This window comes from Schistocerca americana, chromosome 7 (assembly GCF_021461395.2).
Source record: "Schistocerca americana isolate TAMUIC-IGC-003095 chromosome 7, iqSchAmer2.1, whole genome shotgun sequence".
NCBI lineage: Eukaryota > Metazoa > Arthropoda > Insecta > Orthoptera > Acrididae > Schistocerca > Schistocerca americana.
Window position 1 is genome coordinate 471099210 of NC_060125.1, and position 24005 is coordinate 471123214.

The 24005-nt window shown below is 40.5% G+C and overlaps 1 protein-coding gene across 2 annotated transcripts in view; it reads left to right on the forward strand.

Annotated features, from left to right (window-relative positions):
• LOC124621908 (dihydropyrimidinase-like) overlaps positions 1-24005 on the forward strand; it is a 262444-nt gene that overhangs the window by 187999 nt on the left and 50440 nt on the right. Inside the window, exons 1-5 of one of the 2 annotated variants that reach the window (XM_047147408.1) lie at positions 13455-13654; positions 18165-18259; positions 18354-18427; positions 21466-21576; positions 21729-21856. In XM_047147408.1, coding sequence (XP_047003364.1) covers positions 13565-13654; positions 18165-18259; positions 18354-18427; positions 21466-21576; positions 21729-21856 — 498 coding nt within the window. In that variant the 5' untranslated portion in view covers positions 13455-13564. Of the gene's footprint in view, positions 1-13454; positions 13655-18164; positions 18260-18353; positions 18428-21465; positions 21577-21728; positions 21857-24005 lie in introns of those variants that run through there. The other variant, XM_047147407.1, reaches the window with a different exon arrangement.

Below are 24005 nucleotides of genomic sequence, written 5' to 3' on the forward strand. Positions count from 1 at the left end.
TTTTTTGGGACACTGTAATTATTACCGACAGAAATATCTCTGTTCGACAGAGAAGCTAGATCAACGTTTGGTGGCGAAAATGTAAAGGATCTAGAATTAATCAACCTAACACTTTCCCAAACTCCCTCATTTAATTACGCGTCTCTCAGTTCTAGCAACGTAAGAAAGATCATTTTCTAGATGAAAGAAGGTCCCGAGAGCCTAAAAGAGGAGGATTTGGATTATTATCTACATCTACATCTATGTGATTACTCTGCTATTCACAATAAAATGCCTGGCAGGGGGGGAGGGGGGGGGGTTGTTCAATGAACCGTTTCACTCTCAAACGGCGCGTGGGAAAAACGAGCACTTAAATTTTTCTGTGGGAGACCTGTTTTCTCTTATTTTATCGTAATGATCATTTCTCTCTACGTCGGTGGGCGTCAACAGAATGTTTTCGCAATCGGAGGAGAAAACTGGTGATTGAAATTTCATGAGAAGATCCCGTCGCAACGAAAAACGCCCTTGTTTTAATGATTGCCACTCCAGTTCACGTATCATGTCTGTGGCACTATCTCCCCTATTTCACGATAATACAAAACGAGCTCCCCTCTTTGTACTTTTTCGATGTCATCCGTCAGTCCCACCTGATGCGGATCCCATACCGCACAGCAATACTCCGGAATAGGACGGACAAGCGTGGTGTAAGCAGTCTCTTTAGTAGACCTGTTGCACCCACTAAGTGTTGTGCCAATGAATCGCAGTCTTTAGTTTGCTCTACCCACATTATCTACGTGATCATTAAAATTTAGGTTATTTGTAATTGTAATCCCTATGTATTTAGTTCAATTTACTGCCTTCAGATTTGTGTGACTTGTCTCGTAATCGAAATTTAACGAATTTCTTTTAGTACTCATGTGAGTAACTTCACACTTTTCTTTATTCAGGGTCAATTGCCATTTTTCCCACCGTACAGATATCTTATTTGAATCATTTTGCAATTCTTTCTGGTCATCTGATGACTTTGCTAGACGGTAAATGACAGCATCATCTGCAAACAATCTAAAACGGCTACTCAGATTGTCTCCTATGTCGTTAATATAGATCAGGAACAATAGTTGGCCTATAACACTTCCTTGGGGAACGCCGGATATTGCTTCTGTTTTACTCGATGACTCTCCGTCTACTACTATGAACTGTGACCTTTCTGTCAGGAAATCACGAATCCATTCGCATAGCTGAAACGATATTCCACAGGCATGCAGTTTGGTTAGAAGACGCTTGTGAGGAACGGTATCGAAAGCCTTCTGGAAATCTAAAAATATGGAATCAATTTGACATCCCCTGTCGATAGCACTCATTACTTCATGAGTATAAAGAGCTAGTTGTGTTTCGCAAGAACGATATTTTCTGAAACCGTGCTGACTATGTGTCAATAAATCGTTTCTTCGAGCTATTTCATAATGTTCGAATTCAGTATATGTTCCAAATCCTTACTGCAAATCGACGTTAGTGATAAGGGCCTGTAATTCAACGAATTACTCCTACTTCCCTTTTTGGGTATTGGTGTGACTTGAGCAATTTCTCAGTCTTTAGGTACGGTTCTTTCTGTGAGCGAGCGGTTGTATATAATTGCTAAATATGAAGCTATTGTATCAGCATACTCTGAGAGAAACCTGACTCGTATACAATCTGGACCGGAGGCCTTGCCTTTATTAAGTGAGCTGCTTTGTTACACCGAGGATATCTACTTCTATGTTTCTCATCTTGGAAGTTGTTCTTGATTGGAATTCAGGAATATTTACTTCGTCTGCTTTGGTGAAGGAGTTTCGCAAAACGGTGTTTAATAACTCTGCTTTAGTGGTACTGTCATCAGTGACTTCACCGTTGTTCTCGCGCAATGACGGTACTGACTGCGTCTTGCCACTGGCGTGCTTTATGTATGACCAGAATCTCTTTGGGTTTTCTACCAGATTTCGGGACAGAATTTCGTTGTGCAAATTATTAAAAGCATCTCGCATTAAAGTACGCGCTATATTTCGAACTCCTGTAAAACTTTGCCAGTCTTGAGGATTTTGCGTTCTTTTAAATTTGGCATGCTTTTTTCGCTGCTTCTGCAACAGTGATCTGACCCGTTTTTGTGTACCACGGGGGGTTCAGTACCATCACTTATTTATTTATGTGGTATATCTCTCAACTGTTGTCATACTATTTCTTTGAAATCATTCCACAACTTTCCCACGCTTACATGATCAGATCGGAAGGAATGAAGACTGTCTCTTAAAAAGGCGCTAAAGGCATTTTATAAGCTTTTTTAAATAGATATACTTTGCGTTTCTTTTTTATGGTTGTAGGTGTTACGGTATTTAGCCTAGCAGCAACTGCCTTGTGGTCGCTAATCCTTGTATTCGTCTCAATACTCACTATTTGTCCAAGATTATTTGTTGCTAAAAGGTCGAGTATGCTTTCGCAACCATTTACGCTTCGAGTGGCCTCATGAACTAATTGTTCAAAATAATTTTCTGAGAAAGCATTCATTTAAATTTCTGGTGACGTTTTATGCCTTTATGCTTTAAACGTATAATTTTTCCAGCATTTCGAGGGTGGATTGAAGTCGCCACCGACTATAATTGTATGAGTGGGGTATCTATTTTAAATGGGACTCAAGTTTTATTTGCACTGTTCAGCAAGTGCGTCTTCTGAGTGAGGGGGGGGGGGGGGATCGGTAAAACGATCCAATTAATACTTTAGTCCGATTGTCAGGTATATCCTCTACCCATACTATTTCGCAGGAACTATCTACTTCAGTTTCACTACAAGGCAAGCTACTTCTGACAGCAATCACCACCAACTGTACTTAATCTATCATTTCCGAACACTGTTAGGTCGTTTGAAAAAATTTCGGCTGAACCTATTTCCGGCTTTAGCCAGCTTTCTGTACCTACAACTATTTGAGCTTTCAAGTACGGCTTGGAGCTATGACAATTTACACAACAATACCGATCGTTTCTACAACTACTTTACTGTGTTTTACCTGCCCCCTTTTAGACGGACGCCATTTCTGCAGTTCCCTGAGACCCTCTAACCTAAAAAAAACCGCCCAGTCCCTTCCACACAGCCGTGTAGCCGCCTCCTGTGTGTAGTGGACAAGCGGAACTCGGAAACCCACCACTCGATGGCGCAAGTCAAGGGATCTGCAGCCTATTCGGCCGCCGAACCGCCTGAGCCTCTGATTCAGACCCTTCACTCGGCTTTACACCAAAGAACCACAGTCGGTTATATCGACGATGCTGCAGATGGTGAGCCCCGCCTTAATCTCGGAAGAAAGGCTGGTAGTCTTTACCATTTCCTCTAGCCGCCCGAAACGAGAGAGAATCTCCTCCGATCCTAAGCGACACACGTCATTGGTACCGACATGAGTCTCCACCTGCAGTTGGCTGCACCCTTTATTCTTCATGGTATCCGGAAGCACCCTTTCCACATCCAGAATGACTCTCCCCGGTATGCACACGGAGTGCTCACTGGCTTCCTTTCCCTCCTCGGCAGCCATGTTCCTAAGGGGCCCCATTACGCGCCTAACGTTGGAGGTCCCAACTACCAGCAATCCACCCTCTGTGAATGCCCAGACCTTTACCATATGGCTTTTAGTGCCGGTAGTCTTCGACGAGAAGCTCGGCTCTCCTCCGATGCACGAGCGGTCTAAGGCGCTGCAGTCATGGACTGTGCGGCTGGTCCCGACGGAGGTTCGAGTCCTCCCTCGGGCATGGGTGTGTGTGTTTGTCCTTACGATAATTTAGGTTAAGTAGTGTGTAAGCTTAGGGACTGATGACCTTAGCAGTTAAGTCCCATAAGATTTCAAACACATTTGAACATTTGAACCTCCGATGCAGCTCTTTTCATTTAAGCAGAGTTGCTGAATCTGGAACTGTAATCTGTCAGAAAAGAAAGGAATTTGGAAGGATTCGGCTCTGGCCTATAGTAAGGGCACAACCCCGGCATTTTCCTATTGAAAATAGGAAACCACAGAAAACGATTAAATGTTGCTGGCAGATGGATTCAAATCACCTCGCCTCCCGAATCCAGGGATTGTCACCTCATCGGCTCAACACGCAGAGCTAATTCAAGTCGGTGGAGAATTTGGAAAAACTGGTTGTTGCACAGCGTTTAAAAATAAAATAAAATAAAATTCATCACAACAAAAGACTGAATTCTGACCCTGAATGTTTTTCCTTTAATTTTAGATGGAATTGCTGGCTTCAGTTACAGTGTTACTAGAGTACACACGGATTTTGGACGAAACGGGGAAGGAGGGCTGCAGGACTCAGTTATCTCGGACGAATTCAAGCAGCCAACTGAAAAAATCTTTTAGAAACGACAGAACTATAGGATGTGTTGTCCTCATATACCTCTTCCGCTCTCCACAAACCCTCGCCATCCTTCCATAACGGAACTGGTTTTCATAACTGAATACCGCCCAGATAGGGCGATTGCTGGTTACCGCGATTTCTGGGCGACACAGAGAAATTCATTTTTATGCACTGATTTTAATTTAATTACTTGTAGTGATATTCCCCGCTCCGCTGCCTTGTGAAATACTGAAATATTCCAACCCCGAAGCTCTACCAGCCTCCGATTAACGACTACAATGCTAACATTAAAGTGTTATAAATAGGTAATTAGGCCATTACAGCAGTGCGTACATATTTTTAACTTAACATAGTGCTAGCGGACGAATCAAAATGGATCTCCCTCTTCTTTCTTGGTACAAACTTACACATAAACTATCACAACTGCACAGAGCACAAAAACAATAAACGGTAGCACCTGCATTAAATTCAACTGCAGGTAAGAACTGAACTGATAACAAAACAACTGAGCTCAAGCAAGGCCAACAATTGATCTTGGCTAAAACAGGGCGGTCGATGGCCGACAGTGCTATGGATGTATAGATCGTTTGCATCTGTCTTTGGCATTGCTGGCTATCGATAATGCGATCCGTTATTCGTCGTAAGGTTGAAAATCAAAATATCTGTCAATTTCACTACATGGCAAGTAGGTCATGTGTAATTCCATTTAGGTGATTGGAAGGGAGGGGAGCTTCGAGGCACCCTGGACACCCCTGCCCCCTTTGGCTACGTCCTTCGTGACTCTCCTCATTCAGGAAGACTTTCGCAGTCTCGTCAAGATTGTTTACACGCGTTAATCCGCAATAATCCACGTCAGTGTGCTCGAGAACTGACAAATTTGATGAACTGTGATCATTCAGCCGACGTGTGACATTTTAGTGCAATGGCGCAGGGTTCAAAAATCATTGTGTATGGGTACCGCATGCTCTTAGCCAAAATCACAGAAATCAGTGGGTGTCCATATTTGCATCTTCCGCTTGCTTATCAGCAATTGGCTCCTGAACAACACCTACCATACCTATCCTGTACCGTTACTGGTGACAGGAAGCTGTGTCTTTATGCTAACGAAAGGAAAAGTGAGGAATGATTGAGCCCAAACAAAGCAGCAACTCCCCCTACAGACACCAGCGTGCATCCATAAAACATAATACAGGGTGATTCAAAAAGAATACCACAACTTTAGGAATTTAAAACTCTGCAACGACAAAAGGCAGAGCTAAGCACTATCTGTCGGCGAATTAAGGGAGCTATAAAGTTTCATTTAGTTGTACATTTGTTCGCTTGAGGCGCTGTTGACTAGGCGTCAGCGTCAGTTGATGCTAAGATGGCGACCGCTCAACAGAAAGCTTTTTGTGTTATTGCGTACGGTAGAAGTGAATCGACGACAGTTGTTCAGCGTGCATTTCGAACGAAGTATGGTGTTAAACCTCCTGATAGGTGGTGTATTAAACGTTGGTATCAACAGTTTACAGAGAATGGGTGTTTGTGCAAAGGGAAAAGTTCTGGACGGCCGAGAACGAGTGATGAAAATGTAGCACGCATCCAGCAAGCATTTGTTCGCAGCCCAGGAAAATCAACTCGCAGAGCTAGCAGGTTAGTTATGAAACCTTATTGTCTGAAATTGGTTCAAGCACTGTCTGCAGCTGATAAGATTAAAAGAATCGATTTCTGTGATTTTATCCTTGCTCAAATGGAAACAGATGAATCTTTCGTTTCAAAGATTGTGTTTAGTGATGAAGTAACTTTCCACACTAACGGGAAAGTCAACCGTCACAATGTCTGTATATGGGGCACTGAGAATCCGCGGGAAACAACTCAGTATGAACGTGACTCGCCTAAGGTGAACGTTTTCTGTGCCATTTCAGCCAATAAAGTTTTTGGTCCCTTTTTCTTCGAAGGTGCTACTGTAACTGGACTACAGTATCTGGAGATGTTAGAGAATTGGCTGTTCCCTCAGCTCGAACAAGAAGCACAACAATTCATATTTCAGCAGGATGGAGCGCCACCACATTGGCACTTATCTGTCCGTAACTACCTGAACATCAACTACCCGAGGCGATGGATCGGCCGCCAGGCAGCCCGTGACAGAGCACTTCATCACTGGCCTCCAAGAAGCCCTGATCTTACCCCCTGCGATTTTTTCTTATGGGGGTATGTTAAGGATATGGTGTTTCGGCCACCTCTCCCAGCCACCATTGATGATTTGAAACGGGAAATAACAGCAGCTACCCAAACTGTTACGCCTGATATGCTACAGAGAGTGTGGAACGAGTTGGAGTATCGGGTTGATATTGCTCGAGTGTCTGGAGGGGGCCATATTGAACATCTCTGAACTTGTTTTTGAGTGAAAAAAAAAACCTTTTTAAATACTCTTTGTAATGATGTATAACAGAAGGTTATATTATGTTTCTTTCATTAAATACACATTTTTAAAGTTGTGGTATTCTTTTTGAATCACCCTGTATTATGCATCTGGTTGGCAGCGATGGTGTGGTGTGCTACTATGTCCTGCAGACACAGTCCAAGAACAATGACCAGGAAGAAAGCGTGAAGTGGTACTACTCCACGATAAAGTCCGTCCAAATTCTGTTGGACTGACAAAATACACTATGCGGGAGGTTGGTTGGGAAGCCATTCTGCACCCACCTTATTCACCTGATCTTGCTCCCATAGACTTTCTCCTTTTCCGCTCTGTATCTGCCGCGCGAAGTGGCCGCAAGGTTTGAAGCGTAACGTCACGGACTGCGCGACCCCTCCCACCGGAGGTTCGATTCCTCCCTCGGGCATGGGTGTGTGTCTGTTGTTCTTAGCATAAGTTAGTTTAAGTAGTGTGTAAATATAGGGACCGATGACCTAAGCGGTTTGGTCCCTTAGGAATTCACACACATTTGAACATTTGCTCTCTATCTAACAACCTTCAAGAAATTTCCTTTCCGCATGGAAATGCCTTCCGAACATGTCTCGACGAGTTCTTCTCCTCAAAACCATGTGATTTCTACAGTCGCGAAAGCTAAAAGTTTCCCCAGCGCTGGCAGACTGTTGTAAATAGTGAAGGTTGAAACCTCCCCTCAGAAACATTTATGAATTACTGTGCTCATAAACCTCTTACGTTATTTGATCTTCAAACTGGTGAGCAGAACTGAACTTACTCAGACATTTCTCTCTTTACTTATTCTGATCAACACTAAACTGACACAAAATATTTTTAGCGCAACGCAATCTTTCAATAATCCCTACAAAAGAATGGCCCTGACTAACAATAACCTGTACCTTTCATGAATCACTTACCTCACAAAAATCTTCGTTACTCGAACTACTGCAATACAGCGAGCGCCAGTACTGCCAGCTAAATAAAGGATTCTAACTACTGAAGGCACTAACTACTGATAGGCATAGTTAGCAAATGAAAGATTTTGATAGAGAACAAACAATTTATTTACCTTATATATCCATGACATCCAGTCTTACAAATTTCGTTTTACTGACGGAAACACGTCCAGATCGTCCGCTCTCAAAACTCTGCCATCTCTCTTCCCACATCCACCACTGCTGGCGTCTCACCTCCAACTATGCAAAGCTACAATAGCGAATATTCCAACAATGCCAACCAGCCACAGACTGCACACAGCACAGCCAGTGATTTTCATACAGAGCGCTACGTGACGTTACCAATCCCAAACCTAAACAGCCTACTTACAAGGTGATATACTATTAATGGCTTAAGTCTATCACTGAGGATAGCAATGTTATCAGGGAATCTTATCACTGATACCCTTTCACTTTGATTTTTAATCCTACTCTTGAACCTTTGTTTTATTTACATCATTGCTTATTCGCTGTACAGATTGAATTGTAGGGGCGAAAGGCTATATCCCTGTCTTACACCCTTTTTCAGCTGAGCACTTCATTCTTGGTCTCCCACTCTCTTTGTCCCACCTTGGCTCTTGTACATATTGTATATTACCCATCTTTCCCTATAGCTTACTCCTATTTTTCTTAGAATTTCGAATCTCTTGCTCTATTTTACATAGTCGAGTGCTTTTCCCGGGTCGACATCCTATGAACGTATCTTGATTTTTCTTCAGTCTTGCCTCCGTTATCAAGTGCAAAATCAGAACAGCCTCTGGTGGCTTTACCTTTCCTAAAGACAAACCGATCGTCATCTGACAGTTCCTCGATTTTCTTTTCCGTTATTCTGTATATTATTATTGTCAGTGACTTGGATGCATGGGCTGTTAAGCTGATTGTGCAATAATTCTCGCACTTATCGGCTCTTGCAGTCTTCGGAATTGTGCGGATGATGTTTTTCCGAAAGTCTGATGTTATATCGCCTGTGTCATACATTCTACACACCAATGTGAATAGTCCTTTTGTAACCACTTCGCCCAATGATTTTAGAGATTCCGATGGAATGTTACTTATCCTTTCTGCTTTATTTAATCTTAAGTGTTCCAAAGATCTTTTACACTCTGATTCTAATACTGGATTCCCTAACTCTTCCCTGTTTCTTCATCTATCTCGTCATTGGGCAAGTCATCCCCCTGACAGATGACTTCAGTGTGCTCTCTCCACCTATCCGCCCTGCCCTCTGTATTTAACAGTGATACTCGTGTTGCGCTCTTAATGTTGCTGCCCCTCATTTTAATTTCGCTGAAAACTGTTTTGACTTTTCTATATCTGAGTCAGTCCTTTCGAAAATCATTTCTTTTCCTACTTCATCACATTTTTCATGTAGCCGTTCGGCCTTGGATTCCTTGCACTTCCCATTTATTTCATTCCTAAGTGACATTGTATTTCTGTATCCTTGAATTTCTCTGAACATTTTTGTAGCTCCTTCTTTCGTCAGTCATCTGAAGTATTTCTTCCATTATCCATGGTTTCATCGTAGTTACCTTTTTGTACGTATGTTTTCCTTTCCAACTTCTGTGATTGCTCTTATTAGATATGCCCATTCCCCCTAAAGTGAAGTGCATTTTGAGCTATTTATTACCGCAGCCTCAGAAAACTCCGGGCGTATCTCTTCGTTCCTCAGTACATACGTATCCCATTTCTTTATGCATTGACTCTTCCTGTTTAGTCTCTTAAACTTCAGCCTACTGATCATCACTAAATTGTAATCTGAGTCTATATCTGCTCCTGGGTACATCTTAATATCCAATTATCTGATTTCGGAATCTCTTCCTGACCATGATGTAATCTAACTGGAATCTCCCCGTATCTCCTAGCCTTTTCCAAGTATACCTCTCAACCTTTTCCAGGTGTACCTCCTCGTCTTACGATTCTTGAACAGATTATTCTCTATGACTAGCTGAAATTTGTCGCAGAACTCAATTAGTCCTTTTCCTCTCTCATACCTGCTACCAAGCCCTTTTCACCTATAACCTTTTCTTCTACTCCTTCTCCTGCAACTGCATTACAATCCTCCCACTACTATTATATTTTGATCTCTATTTACGTACTGAATTACACTTTCGATATCTTCACATACTTTCTCTATCTCTTTGTCACCTGCCCGCATCTCGTGGTCGTGCGGTAGCGTTCTCGCTTCCCAAGCCCGGGTTCCCGGGTTCGATTCCCGGCGGGGTCAGGGATTTTCTCTGCCTCGTGATGGCTGGGTGTTGTGTGATGTCCTTAGGTTAGTTAGGTTTAAGTAGTTCTAAGTTCTGGGGACTGACGACCATAGATGTTAAGTCCCATAGTGCTCAGAGCCATTTGAACCATCTTCGTCATCTGCTTGCGATGTCAGCATGTATACCTCAACTACTGATGTAGGTGTTGGTTTGTTGTTCATTCTTATGAGAACAACCCTACCACTGGACTCGTCAGAGTAACTCACTCTCTGCCCTACTTTCCTATTCATAACGAATCATACTCCCGTCATTCCATTTTCTGCTACCCTACAATCGTCTGACCAGGAACCCTTGTCTTCTTTTCATTTCACTTAACTGACCCCCATTATATCTAGATCCAGCCTTAGCATTTTTCTTTTCAGGTAAATTAATACATATCCCAAATTTCTAAAACCTCATGAAATTTCAAGACTATTGAAATGTAACAGAGCGAAGGACTTCACAATGACATTAACATCTGTTCCTCGTGGTAGTTCTATGTTGTACCTTGTCACCATCTAATGATTTTCATGAACTAGTGGATACTTCAATCAGTTCTCGCTGTTTGTTGGACTGAAAACAAATGTTTGTTTTTATACAACGGTAGAAAATGTTGTTGTTGTGGTCTTCAGTCCTGAGACTGGTTTGATGCAGTTCTCCATGCTACTCCATCCTGTGCAAGCTTCTTCATCTCCCAGTACCTACTGCAACCTACATCCTTCTGAATCTGCTTAGTGTATTCTTCTCTTGCTCTCCCTCTACGATTTTTACCCTCCACGCTGCCCTCCGATACTAAATTGGCGATCCCTTGATGCCTCAGAACATGTCCTACCAACCGATCCCTTCTTCTAGTCAAGTTGTGCCACAAACTCATCTTCTCCCCAATTCTATTCAATACCTCCTCATTAGTTATGTGATCTACCCATCTAATCTTCAGCATTCTTCTGTGGCACCACATTTCGAAAGCTTCTATTCTCTTCTTGTCCAAACTATTTATCGTCCATGTTGCGCTTCCATACTGGGCTACACTCCATGCAAATACTTTCAGAAAAGACTTCCTGACACTTAAATCTATACTCGATGTTAACAAATTTCTCTTCTGCAGAAACGCTTTCGTTGGCATTGCCAGTCTACATTTTATATCCCCTCTACGCTTGACCATCATCAGTTATTTTGCTCCCCAAATAGCAAAACTCCTTTACTACTTTAAGTGTTTCATTTCCTAATCTAATTCCCGCAGCATCACCCGACTTAATTTGACTAAATTCCATTATCCTCGATTTGCTTTTGTTGGTGTTCATCTTCTAAACTCCTTTCAAGACACTGTCCATTCCGTTCAACTGCTCTTCCAAGTCCTTTGCTGTCTCTGACAGAATTACAATGTCATCGGCGAACCTCGAAGTTTTTATGTCTTCTCCATGGATTTTAATACCTACTCCGAATTTTTCTTTTGTTTCCTTTACTGCTTGCTCAATATACAGATTGAATAACATCGGGGACAGGCTACAACCCTGTCTCACTCCCTTCCCAACCACAGCTTCCCTTTAATGCCCCTCGATTCTTATAACTGCCATCTGGTTTCTGTACAAATTGTAAATAGCCTTTCGCTCCCTGTATTTTATCCCCGCCACCTTCAGAATTTGAAAGAAAGTATTCCAGTCAACATTGTCAAAAGTTTTCTCTAAGTCTACAAATGCTAGAAACGTAGGTTTGCCTTTCCTTAATCTATCTTCTAAGATAAGTCGTAGGGTCAAAAAATGGTTCAAATGGTTCTGAGCACTATGCGACTTAACTTCTGAGGTCATCAGTCGCCTAGAACTTAGAACTAATTAAACCTAACTAACTAAGTGCTGTACAACCATCACTCATAAATGATACTCGTACCACAAGAATGGGTGACTGTTTATTAGATTTTGAGGGGGCCTATATTTCCAGCATCCACCCATGATACCACCCTCACCCCTATTACAATAACACTACTACAACTACTGCTAATAACGATAATAATAATAGTGACAATGTTTTAGCAGGTAGAAATTAACTAGAGCTGGAACAGCATCCAATTTCGGTCACCAAGATCACTAGACCTTATTTCATCAGATTGCTTGTATTAGTGCAGACACAAAAACGAAGTTTGCAGAGAAAGAGCATAGCCACGAGACCAATTATTTATCGTATTATAGTCATGAAATGTATTCGCAGTTGCAAATATGAACAACCATGGAATGACGACAATGAAAATTTGTGCTGGACCGCGACTCGAACCCGGCTTTGGTTATCCGTATACGACTCACGGCCAGCTCCAAATCTCTTATACGTCGTCATTCCTGCATCATTCGTACACACATTACGCAATTCCCGGACAGGGTAGGACATTTTAATTGAAAGTCGCTGCCCGGTTTCGGCGGATAATTACGATATTACAGTGCCTATGTTGTTCAGAAGAACGATATTATGCTCCTCCGGACATACGTACATGCAGGTCTGAAGGAACCTTGCATTGTTCTTCAACACAGACGTTGCAATATTGTATTCTAGTCACTCGCATTACGCACAGTGCTGGGCTGATAGAAGTCCACCAAAGTTATTCAGAAGAGTTGCAAGGTACGTAAAACATTGTGAAGTTATTCAGAAGAGTTGCAAGGTACGTAAAACATTGTGAAGACATTAAAAGTACCTGTAGTCGACGTTGTGATTCATGAGAATTTGATTAAAACTGGATCAATTATTCGTTAGCTTTGTATCAATACATCAGTTCATAAAGTTCTCAGTATGCTCGTAATAATTTTGTGAAATTTATTTTGTGGACAAAATTCAGAGCTGGAACTCTACTCAGTATGAAAATTGGGCATTTTTTGTCACATATGAACTATTCACTCCGCGTTGTCCATACAGTCAATCGCCTGTAGAAATACTGCATGTAATATTCCTTCTGGAATCCCTTGTATAGCAGTTCCAGAAGACTTGCACAATTTACCAGCTAGTGAAGAGCTTGGGTAATATCTTGCAAAACATTTCACGATTCCAATGCGTACTCGAACACGAGAAGGATGTTCTTAATTGATAACAGTGCAAAAATTGCAGTTTCTTGTGTAAGTCAAGTTTTTAGTATCTCGTGTCCCGCCCCCTTCTCTCTAGACCTCTGTATATAAGACCGCATGACAATCTTATTGTAAACATTTACTTCCACAATTCGTTTCGATACTTATCAATTACAGAATTGGACTAGAATGTAAAATAGCTCTGGCTGCTTCGCATTTCGGCGATACACTTAAACTATGGGAGATTTTTGCATTGCAGACTTGAGGAAAATTCTCTTATCGTTCCTCCCCTACGGTCTTTCTAGCGAGTTACCAGTCGTTCAATAAAATGGATGGAAATCCCATGACGCGGCAGTTCAGCAGGCAGGTAAGGGCTCAAGATCACGCGTGTTGCTTAGAGTGCTTTGTGATTCCCTTAGGAGTAGTTCAGTACTGCTAACAGTCGCGTAAACGTGTGATACGTTATCCAGTGCTCTAGTTAAGAAATCTCAACTGACAGTAGTGGCAGTTGCTACAAAGTGTATCAAGCATGATGAATGAAACACAAGAAGATGTAAATAAGAATGTAACGTCTAGTACAGAAGTTCATTTGAACCACCTGAACTGCAGTGATCAAAAGGTAAAACATACATTTGACAATAATTCAGTAACAAATGTCAGTAGTTTGCCATTTTTATGCATTAACATAGTTAAACATGGGTCTATATGACAGAATTAGACGTACACGCTTGCAAATAAATATGTTAATAAACTGAGAAATTCAGCATTTGGGTACAGTTCAACTGACCTTACTGCTCACTGAGTTACTGGTCTTTGGAGTTATGGGTACTTTGAGGCTTCTGCTACTCGATGGCGCACTATTTAAACAATATTTTTTTTTCCTCACTTAATCTTATCCATATGATATTGTTTACGTCGCTGTGACGTTTCGTGGAGCGTTATGGCACAAACAGTGTGTCACTATACTGTTTATATGTCATATAATATCTCAGAAAACAATTTCGCATGCAATTTATTTTACGTTATTGATCGTTTCGTGCATATCAGCAGATTCGTAGTCAGTAACAGCATTCAGAAGTTGGCGTAATGATTAAATTACTAATGTCGTAAAATAACAACATTGTTTAAAATATTATCGTCAATTTCACAATTGTTTTGTGATATTTTGAAGAAGAGAGTTTATCACAACTCACATGTCATTACCGTGTAATCGTGTCAGGTCAAAATTTTCAATTAAATTTTATTGCAAAGAAATGTTTCTTTTGCCACAAACTCGTGATCTCAATTGTCTTCCATATTTTATTTGTGATGACAAGAGTGATCTGTAATCTGGCATAAGGTCTAGGTTAAATTGGAAGGTGATAATTTGTTTGAAAGTCTGTTAAGCTAAGGAACGTGAATGTCAGATAACGCTTGTAGTAACAAACTTACTTGTGTCATAGTCTCATGTTTTTCGCTCGCGCCGTATTTCAAACACCTTTCATCGTAAAAGAAAAATGTCAACGTAAATTCAAAAAACCTATATGAGATTGTGGTCAATCTTCAGCAAGTATTTTATACACGGTATTTACGTATGTCACACATGAACTAATTAAAAATGGGAGGGGGGGGGTGTCCCACTATGTATAGCAGATCACAGCTGATATGTGAGATTCAGCAACAATTGTTCCCAGTCTATGGATTCTGGAACCTAAAGGTTACCACATAATTATATATAGTTCTTACTTTGAGTGGATAGATGTAAAGGTTTCAACATATAGGTACAGTATATTGTTACCTGGTTCACACTGATGTCAGTGACACTTATTTTAACCACTGTTTGTCAACTGGAATGGACTATCACATATTGGCTGTACTGCTTTTGTCTCTTGATTAGCCAGACAGTAACCTAATATATATGTTGTATCTCTGAACAAGAAACTCAGGAACCAGTATTGTTAGAAATGTAACAACAGTATGTTTGTGGATTGTCATTTAGTGTGCACACAGTTCCTCACCTACATTTTGTTTGTAATAATTCACACTATATACTATAGAGAACAGTTGAGATATAACACTCTCTGTGGGCTCAGTGGAATACAGCTTACATGACAGACAAAAATTTTTCATGCCACAGGTAAGTTAATTGCATATTGCTTTCTCATTAGTTAAAGATGTTGCTGTCATATACTCATGTAACAAGAAGCAAAAAAATACCTTTTTTAGGAACGGAAACTGTTTTGTGCAGACAGCTAAATGTAGGCTGACTGGCCTGCTAGGTGGAAAGTACTGTGGTTTTCTGTGTCTATCTTGTGCATGCTCAAGTGTTAAACTTGTATTGTGATATAACCATTTCCATATCTCACTGTGTCAGGTATCTGAAAATTATATTTAATCTCTGAAAAATAAAGTCAGACATTCTATAATTTTTTGCACGGACGTCAAGTATGTCGTTATTTCCTGTTGTGATATCCCAGCTGAGAACTTTCAAGGTTTGTCAAGGTAAGGTGGTGACTGACATTGTAGAATGAAAGCATGGCTGTTTATTAATATGCTGTGGGAAGTTCTGGTGGAATGTAAATAATTGAGGAGTAAAGGTAACAACTCACAGGATAGTAGAGGTGTTAAGTTGTCAAAGGGAACATAAAAAGACTGCAAACTCTTTCAGCTACTTAACACTTCTACCATTCGGTGAACTGATACCCTTACTTCTTAATGTACATCTATACTGATAGCTCAGTCAGTGTGTCACAGATGGCAGTTGGCACAACAGTGTAGTTAGATATAAGGCCCATGTGTCCGAGGGAAAATGTTGCTAGTGACAAGGCAAAACTAAGACAAAGCTACTCAAGAATTTGCATAGCCACAATAATTATTACTTGGGTGGTCCTTCATTGAATTCGTAGCAGGTGGCAGAATGAAGGCAGTGAAGATTCTGAATGGAAAATCCTGAGAGAGAAGAAACTAAATTGGAGGACACCACAACTTTTGGAAGCTCTCTGTGGTGAAACAAGCAGTAGAAATAAGACTGACAGACAACCTCTTCAGCCTTCGCCAGATTTTCGATGTAGACATTCATAGAATTTTCTCATATTAAGGTTTCGCCCTCACATGGATTTCTGTTCAGGGTCTGTTCCAGCCTGTGATGCATGTATGTTTCACTCTCCTTTATGGTTTTGAGTCACATTGTTTTATTATCTCAAAGAATAAAGAGGTATAATTTCATAAACAGAGGTCAGTCACCAAGTCACATTGTCAGTGGCTGGAAGATTCTTGGCTGAAATATTGAAAATGAGCAAAATATGTCAGTCAGATATCTTGGTTAGCAAAGATATGTAGAGCAAACTAGAAGAGTGGAATTAACAGTCAGCTACAGAGTGTGATACCACCTGCCTGGTTTGACCTGTGATGTAACAGTGTTGAAATTACTGCTTTAGAGCAACAGTAAAGTCAAACACGAACATATTAGACACTCCTAAAATCTATCAGAATATTTTGACTCTGAGATGTAGTTTCTGGTTAACAGTAGTATTCACATTAAACCATATTTAACTTTTCTGTTGTACAGGCAGGTGACAACATTCTGTGAAAGTAGTAAGATCCCTATAGTTTCTCCATCTTGATTCCATTTGCGGAACGTGGTGTATGAGTATATGAATTGGTTTATTTTCAGATACAGGCTTAATATAAAACAATGCAAGTAAGGTTCTCTGCATAATTTTCAGTACTTAGAATCTTGTATCTGGATGCATCAGCATTTTCAGCTTTCTATTAAGAACAAATATCTGTTAATTTTCTTCCCATGCCTCCCCCTCCCCCCCCCCCCCCCCCACATAAAATTGATTGTGAGTAAGGCAGTTGCCAGACTCAGATTCATTGAAAGTATTCTCGGGAAAAGTAGTTCATCAACAAAGAAAGTAGGTTACAAAACACTTCATTCAACCAGTACTTGAGTATTACTCTTAAGCCTGCAATCTGTACCAGAGGGAACAGAGAAGATGCAAAGAACAGCATGTTTCATTAAAGGTTCATTCAGTAAACATGAAAGTATCACAGAGATACTTAGCCAACTCCAGTGGTAGACGCTGCAGTAGAGATGTTCTGCATTATGGTGTAGTTTACTGTTAATGTTCCGCTAGCATACATTCCTGGAAGAGAGAATCAATATATTACTTCCTCCTACATCTATCTTGCAGAAAGACCATGAAGATGAAATCAGAGATATTTTAACTCAAATGAAGGGTTACCAGCAGTCATTCTTCCCACAAACCATTTGCAACTGGAAGAGGAAAAACAGGGAAGTAACAGTGGTACACAAAGTACCCTCCACCAGACGCAGCAAGATGGTGTGTGGGGTATAGATGTAGATGTAATTAGATTATCAGTTTGAATGGATTAGCCCTTGTCATAATCTGTTGCTGTATGATTTACAGAAGTAGCCATGGGGAAGGGTAGTGAATGGCTCAGAGGGAGGCAGCAGGTGTGAGGGATAGGAATGTGGGAGGGACTAGGAATGCAACAGATGTGCACTGTGGCAAGTAAGTTTGTGCATAGCATTATCATGTTATGGAGTGGATTGGGAGAGGGTTACAGGACAGAGGAAGGTGATACTGTTGGGTGGGGGTTGTGGGTGTAGTGAATTAGTGAAGATTGAGCAAGGAGGATTGCAAGAGTGGATGATGTGTTGCAAGGATAACTCCCATCTGCATAGTTCAGAAAAGCTGGTGCAGGGGGAAAGGATCCAGGTGGCACAAATTATGAACTCACCATCTCCAGTGCCCCCTTCTTGCATTCCTATCCTGTGTACCTGCTGGCTCTTCCTCCCACATTCCTACCCCACACATCTGCTGCCTCCCTCCAGACCATCAGCTGCTCTTCCTCAACCCCTCCCACCTCCCTCCCCCCCCCCCCCCTCACCATACTCTACACAACATTCATCCCAGTCTACCCTCATAACTGCAATCCCAGCATATTTTGTGTGTGTGTGTGTGTGTGTGTGTGTGTGTGTGTGTGTGTGTGTGTAAATTCCCCTGTTGCCATTTGTAAGCACTTCTTTTCAGTCTTGATAGATAGTGGTGTCATACACAATCTTGCTTTTGAATGTGTTTCACACAGATGAGATAATTATAGTGTTTTCTGTTGTCTTTCAGTTTTCAGAGGACAGGATCCTAATCAGAAATGGGAAAATTGTAAATGCAGATACAATGTTTGATGGTGATGTGTATATTGAAGATGGAGTGATAAAGTAAGTTGCCCTAATCAACTCTTAGAAAGATTTTTACTCTTCACTGTAACATTGTTTCATCAGATTATGAAGCTTTTTGTTCTTTAATCTCCAGGCAAGTTGGCAGTGATTTGACAATACCTGCTGGAACAAGAGAAATTGATGCTCAGGGCAAATATGTGATACCTGGTAAGTGCTACTATCTTAGTGTATTTGTGGAACTTGGACTTATAAAAATAAGCTCACTGGTGCAAGATGATCATCTTAACAGTGTGTAAGACCTCCATAAACTTTATCAACAACTGCAATTCATTGTGTTTTATAATGGACAAGGCTCGGGGAACTGGAGACTGGAGTGTTTAGCCATTCTTGGGACAGCGACTAATGCAGCTCAAAGTGATAGTGTGAATTCCATCACTGATGTTAGACATTTTGTTCCTAGTGATATCAGATATTTTAGTAGGATTCAAATTCAGCATTTTGCTCCTACATCTGTCTCAAACCATATAGACATTAATATCCCAGTTCAGTGGCTATTTTCATCTTAGCCTCTTTTAATATTATAAGAGAACTGCAAAACCAAGTGTTCCAGCAGTAGTGTACAACCTTGAAATTATCTATTATTCCATAAAAGAATAAATTTTATTGTAATTTAAACACCATTTTGAACTACACAGAGCCTTCCTCAGCTTGTTCCATCTCTTGCCTGTTGTCGTTTGGGAGTGAAAGCTTCCTAAAGCTTGTGATAAACATGCAGAAATGATCAAGGGTCTCTTGCATAAAACTCTGCATCCATTGCCCAGGCAGTATAAGTGCTCCTTGAGTGCTTGAAAATCACGAAGAATTAGCACTGATGTTCTGCATCTCTCTCTGCTTGACAGTGAAATTACCTTCAACCATAAACTGTGATACAGTGTGGCAGTCTCAGTTCATCATGGAAGTCTTTCAGTCATTATTATTCTGGGTGAAATCCTTGTCGACCAGGACATTTGCATCCACTACTTCCCTAACAAGATGACATTTGATACTATCTACTGTCTGCTGCAATTTTTTGAGGATGGTGAAGTGTTATTTTTATTTATTTTTTTGTCCTTTGATGATTAATAATAATGATATAGGACGTGTCAGATACATTTCAAACATAACAGTATGAGAGAAGGAAAATTGCTACTCACCATATAGTGCAGATTTTGAGCTGCGATAGGCACAATAAAAAGATTCACACAATCATAGCTTTCGGCCATTAAGGCCTTTGTCAGCAGTACACACACACACACACACACACACACACACACACACACACACACACACACACAACTGCAACTTACACACACATCTGCAGTCTCAGAGAGCTGAAACTACACTGCCTCTCTGAGAGTGCAGGTGTGTGTGTGTGTGTGTGTGTGTGTGTGTGTGTGTGTGTACTGCTGACAAAGGCCTTAATGGCCGAAAGCTATGATTGTGTGAATCTTTTTATTGTGCCTATCGCAGCTCAAAATCTGCACTATATGGTGAGTAGCAACTTTCCTTCTCTTGTATTGTTACATTCCATCCTGTATTTTCCATTGTTTGACATTTCAAATATATTTACACATGTATACAAGATGTACAAAATACAACTGGATGAGGTGAGAGTGGGGAAGGAAATCAAAAGTTTAAGCTATTAAAGTATGAATCACAGAAATTAAGGAAGATATAAAAGAACTTCAAATTACAGTAGATGACCTAAAAAACAAGACAGAGAAAACCAGAATACTGCAAGACCCGCAAACCAGACTACAAATGAAAATCAATAAAAGGAGTACAGGAAGAGTTGTCTCAGATGAAGAAAGAAAGAAAATATCTGAAAGAATGAAGAAATATTGGGCAGACAGAAGAGCAAAACACCTTTCATATAAGAATAGCCTCTAATAATTATATTACCTAAATATATTAAGTTATTGTCGAACCAAATTGTATCCATGTGTAACAACTTGTTTAGAACTTTGTATTTTTGACTACAGTGGTCCAATGAAGGCCATAAAATAAATAATAATAAAGTATTTATCAAGCAAAATAATACAGTAAGCATATTTTATAATGTAGAAAACTATGCAAGTTGCAAACATTTTAGATTTCTCACACTCGGTTCATTGTACATTTACGTGAGTATTGTGCAGTCCACAGTTACAAGCGTGACAGAGAGTTCATGAAACCACCATCAGAATTTCTCTCAACCGTTTAACTCGCAAACAGCGTGTGACAAAAACACACACTTAAATATTTCTGTCTGGTTTTTAGTATTTTGTAATTATCAGTTGCCCGTGTGCACATGGACATAAAAAAATATGTTGACATTTGGGCGAGAAGGTCCGTGATCGAAATTTTATGAAAAGATCTCACTCTAACAAGTAATGCCTTTGTTTTGATAATTGCCACCCCAGCTTGTGTATCCTGCCCATGACACTCTCTCCCTTATTTTGTGATAATACAAAACAAGATGCAGGTGTTGTCGCTGGTTAGTGGGCTAGATATGGACCGAGATTTGTCAGGAGCCATCAGAGAGGTGGGGATAAATGTCCAGAAGGGTGGTACACTGGACTGAGGAGAACCATTTGAAGCATATGGGAGAGAAAGGGTTGAGACTGTGGAGGAATGAGGATAGTCGTTTCATCTGTGAATTTGTATGTGTATTCTATTAGCTCTGAAGAAAGATTTGTCTGAAAGTTAGCAATTTTCTCAGTCTTGTCTGTGTGCTTATCAACATTTCAACTGTATGGTGGGTTGTTACCTTCATCTCCTCCTTTATTTTCCATGTACACAGAATTTTCCCTTGCACAGTCCACTTGCAGTGGTAACTAATTCTACTGTACCATACTTAATGTTACATAGGCAATGTATGTGTGCCTCACAATCTGCTATCATTAAGCATTCAGTAATTAGAAAAGACCCACAAATGGAAGTTTTCCTTGAGAGCTTTTTGCATGCTTCTGCATGATTATTCCCTTACATTTCCTGACATTTTCTTAAAAATTTAAGTTGTAACTAAAAAAATTCAGTAAATAAAAATTCAGTGTTATGTGGCAGGCCAAGATCTTTTCATAATTCCTTTCAGTTGAAATATAGGCAGAATTTTCTACCATTCTTTTTGATTGCTTGTGTTTGAAAGTACAGATTGTATTCATTTCTTTCAATTTTTTGTCACTATTTTACGTATTTCTCATTATGAAACTAATAATCTTTTTAAGGTGGAGTTGACCCACACACATGTTTTGAATTTGAGATCCAGGGCCATAAATCCGTAGATGATTTCTACACTGGCACTAATGCAGCAGTAGCAGGAGGAACAACTACTGTCAGTAAGTACTATTCTTTCAATAATACCAAGTTTAGCAGTGATAAAGTAATTACAGAGGAAATATAATGTTAGTCAAATGTGAAGTATTTATACCTTGTGGATGAAGTATAAGTGTGCTAATGTATTGATTGTGTTGTTTTGCTTATCTTGCAGTTAACTTTGCTATTCCACAAAAAGATGAATCACTTATTGAAATTTATGAGAAGTACAGAAAACTAGCAGATGAGAAAGTGTGTTGTGATTACAGTTTGCATATTGGAGTGACAAGCTGGTCAGATAAGGTAATATTTTGTTATTATTAACTTGGAAAATATTTACTTTAATAAATGTAATTTCATCCACAGCCAGTATCCCAAGCTCCAGCCAGTAGCATTTATCCTCTAATCAATATTTCTGGGATATGTGGTATCATTTTCATCGTTTCTGATCAGACAATACTATGTGCAGTAACATAGTCTTTCCCCTTGTCAGTTATGTTTGTTGTGCTGTCACTACATTTTGTAAGAGGACATTTAGTACCCGTATTCATGTGCAGCCCATACGTTGTGTGCGGATTTGTTTTGTGTTTTGAACAATGACATTGAAAGTGCAAAGTGTATTACAGAGTTCTGTTTAGCATCCAGACTACTTAAAGTGTGTGTTCTCGTTCCTTCAAGGTCAACAAAACTGCCAAACTATTATAATTGGTATTTTTTAAATCTCTGTATATAGATTGCTTACCTTGCAATGTATGTTTCCATTTTTAGTGTTTTTACCATATGTTGTGATCAGCCAGAACATTATGACCATTGACTATATTAACCCGTCTAGGTGATACCAGTGTCACCTTGCAAGGAATGACAGCATCAGACACCAGACACATGCACAGTGCATGTACTATCAGTGAGCATGCTGTCCATGTATAGAATGGGGAAGGCATCTGACCTACCAGAGTTTGGCCAAGGTCAGATTGTTATGACCCGGAGTCTCGGTACGAGCATTTCAGAAACTGCACAACTTGTCAGATGTGCAAGGAATGTTGCGGTGAGTGTGTTCAACATGTGGCGAAACCAAGGTGAAACCATTCCAAGCGGGATGGAGTTGGGTGGCTACCCTCATTACAGATGTCGGAAGTCGTAGGCTGGACAGACTGGTAAAACAGGACAGGCGGCGAACTGTGGCAGAACTAACAGCAGACTCTGATGCTGGCAAAGTATAAGTGTGTCAGAAAACATTGTACACCAAACACTCCTAATGATGGGCCTTCATAGCCAACAGCCCATGCACATACCAATGTTAACATCACGACATTGGCAACTGTGACTGAAATAGCCATGTAACCATTGGCACTGGACATCGGCACAGTGGCAGAGCATTGCATGGTCTGATGAATCCAGATACCTTCTTCATCATGCTGATAGGGCAGCATGAATGTGTCGTCTTCCAAGGGTACAGATCATTGACACCTGTACTGTGGGACAGAGACAGGCTGGTGGCAGCTCCATATGCTCTGGGAAACATTCACATGAGCATCCATGGATCCAGTGGAGCTCATGAAATATACCATGTCGGTGAAGGAGCATTGTATACTGGCTGCAGACCACGTACATCTCACCATGACGATCATGTTTCCCAACGGCAATGGTATTTTTCAAGAGGATGCTATGTCACAAGGCCAGGAATGTGATGGAGTGGTTCAAGGAACGCAGTGGCAAGTTCCAATTGATGTGCTGCCCCCCCCCCCCCCTCCCGCCCCCAAATTCACCATATTTGAACACATCTGCCATGTGACTGAATGTGGTGTCAGAGCTCATTGCTCCTCTCCCTGTAATTTACAGGAATTAGGTGATTGTGTGTGCAGATGTGGTGCCAACTCCCTCCAGTGACCTACCAAGGCCTCGTTGCTTCCATGCCGCAATGTGTTGGCACTGTTATCCACGCCAAAGATGGACATATCGGCTATTACTTGGGTGGTCATATGTTTTGGCTGATCAGTGTATAATGTTTGTATGATTTTACAATTATCAATGCTCGTCCTTTCTCTCATGTACCGTGATCAAAACAGCAACAACAGTTATTCAACTACAGATAGAACTCTTATAGTTGCATGTGAGGGTGGAAGTGTGCTTCCTCCACTCCTTCAACCCACTTACATTGGTGACTAATATAAAGTGAACAGTAGTATAGAGTTTTGAGGGAAATAAGTAATCAGTCTCTTGATCAGAAGTTAATGCAGTGAGAAGACAGAATCCGAGTGAAAACTTATTTTATGTCTTTAAGAACATGAGAAAGGTGTACGTTGACTTTGAATTGCTTCTTTACGGACAGTTAAGTCTATGTATGGTAATTTATTGGCTTCTTTAGTTCATCAGATTTCTGTATACATTATTTGCTACAATTCATTTTTAGTTGCATTCTGTAGCTGTCAAATTCAACAATAAAGCAAAGAAA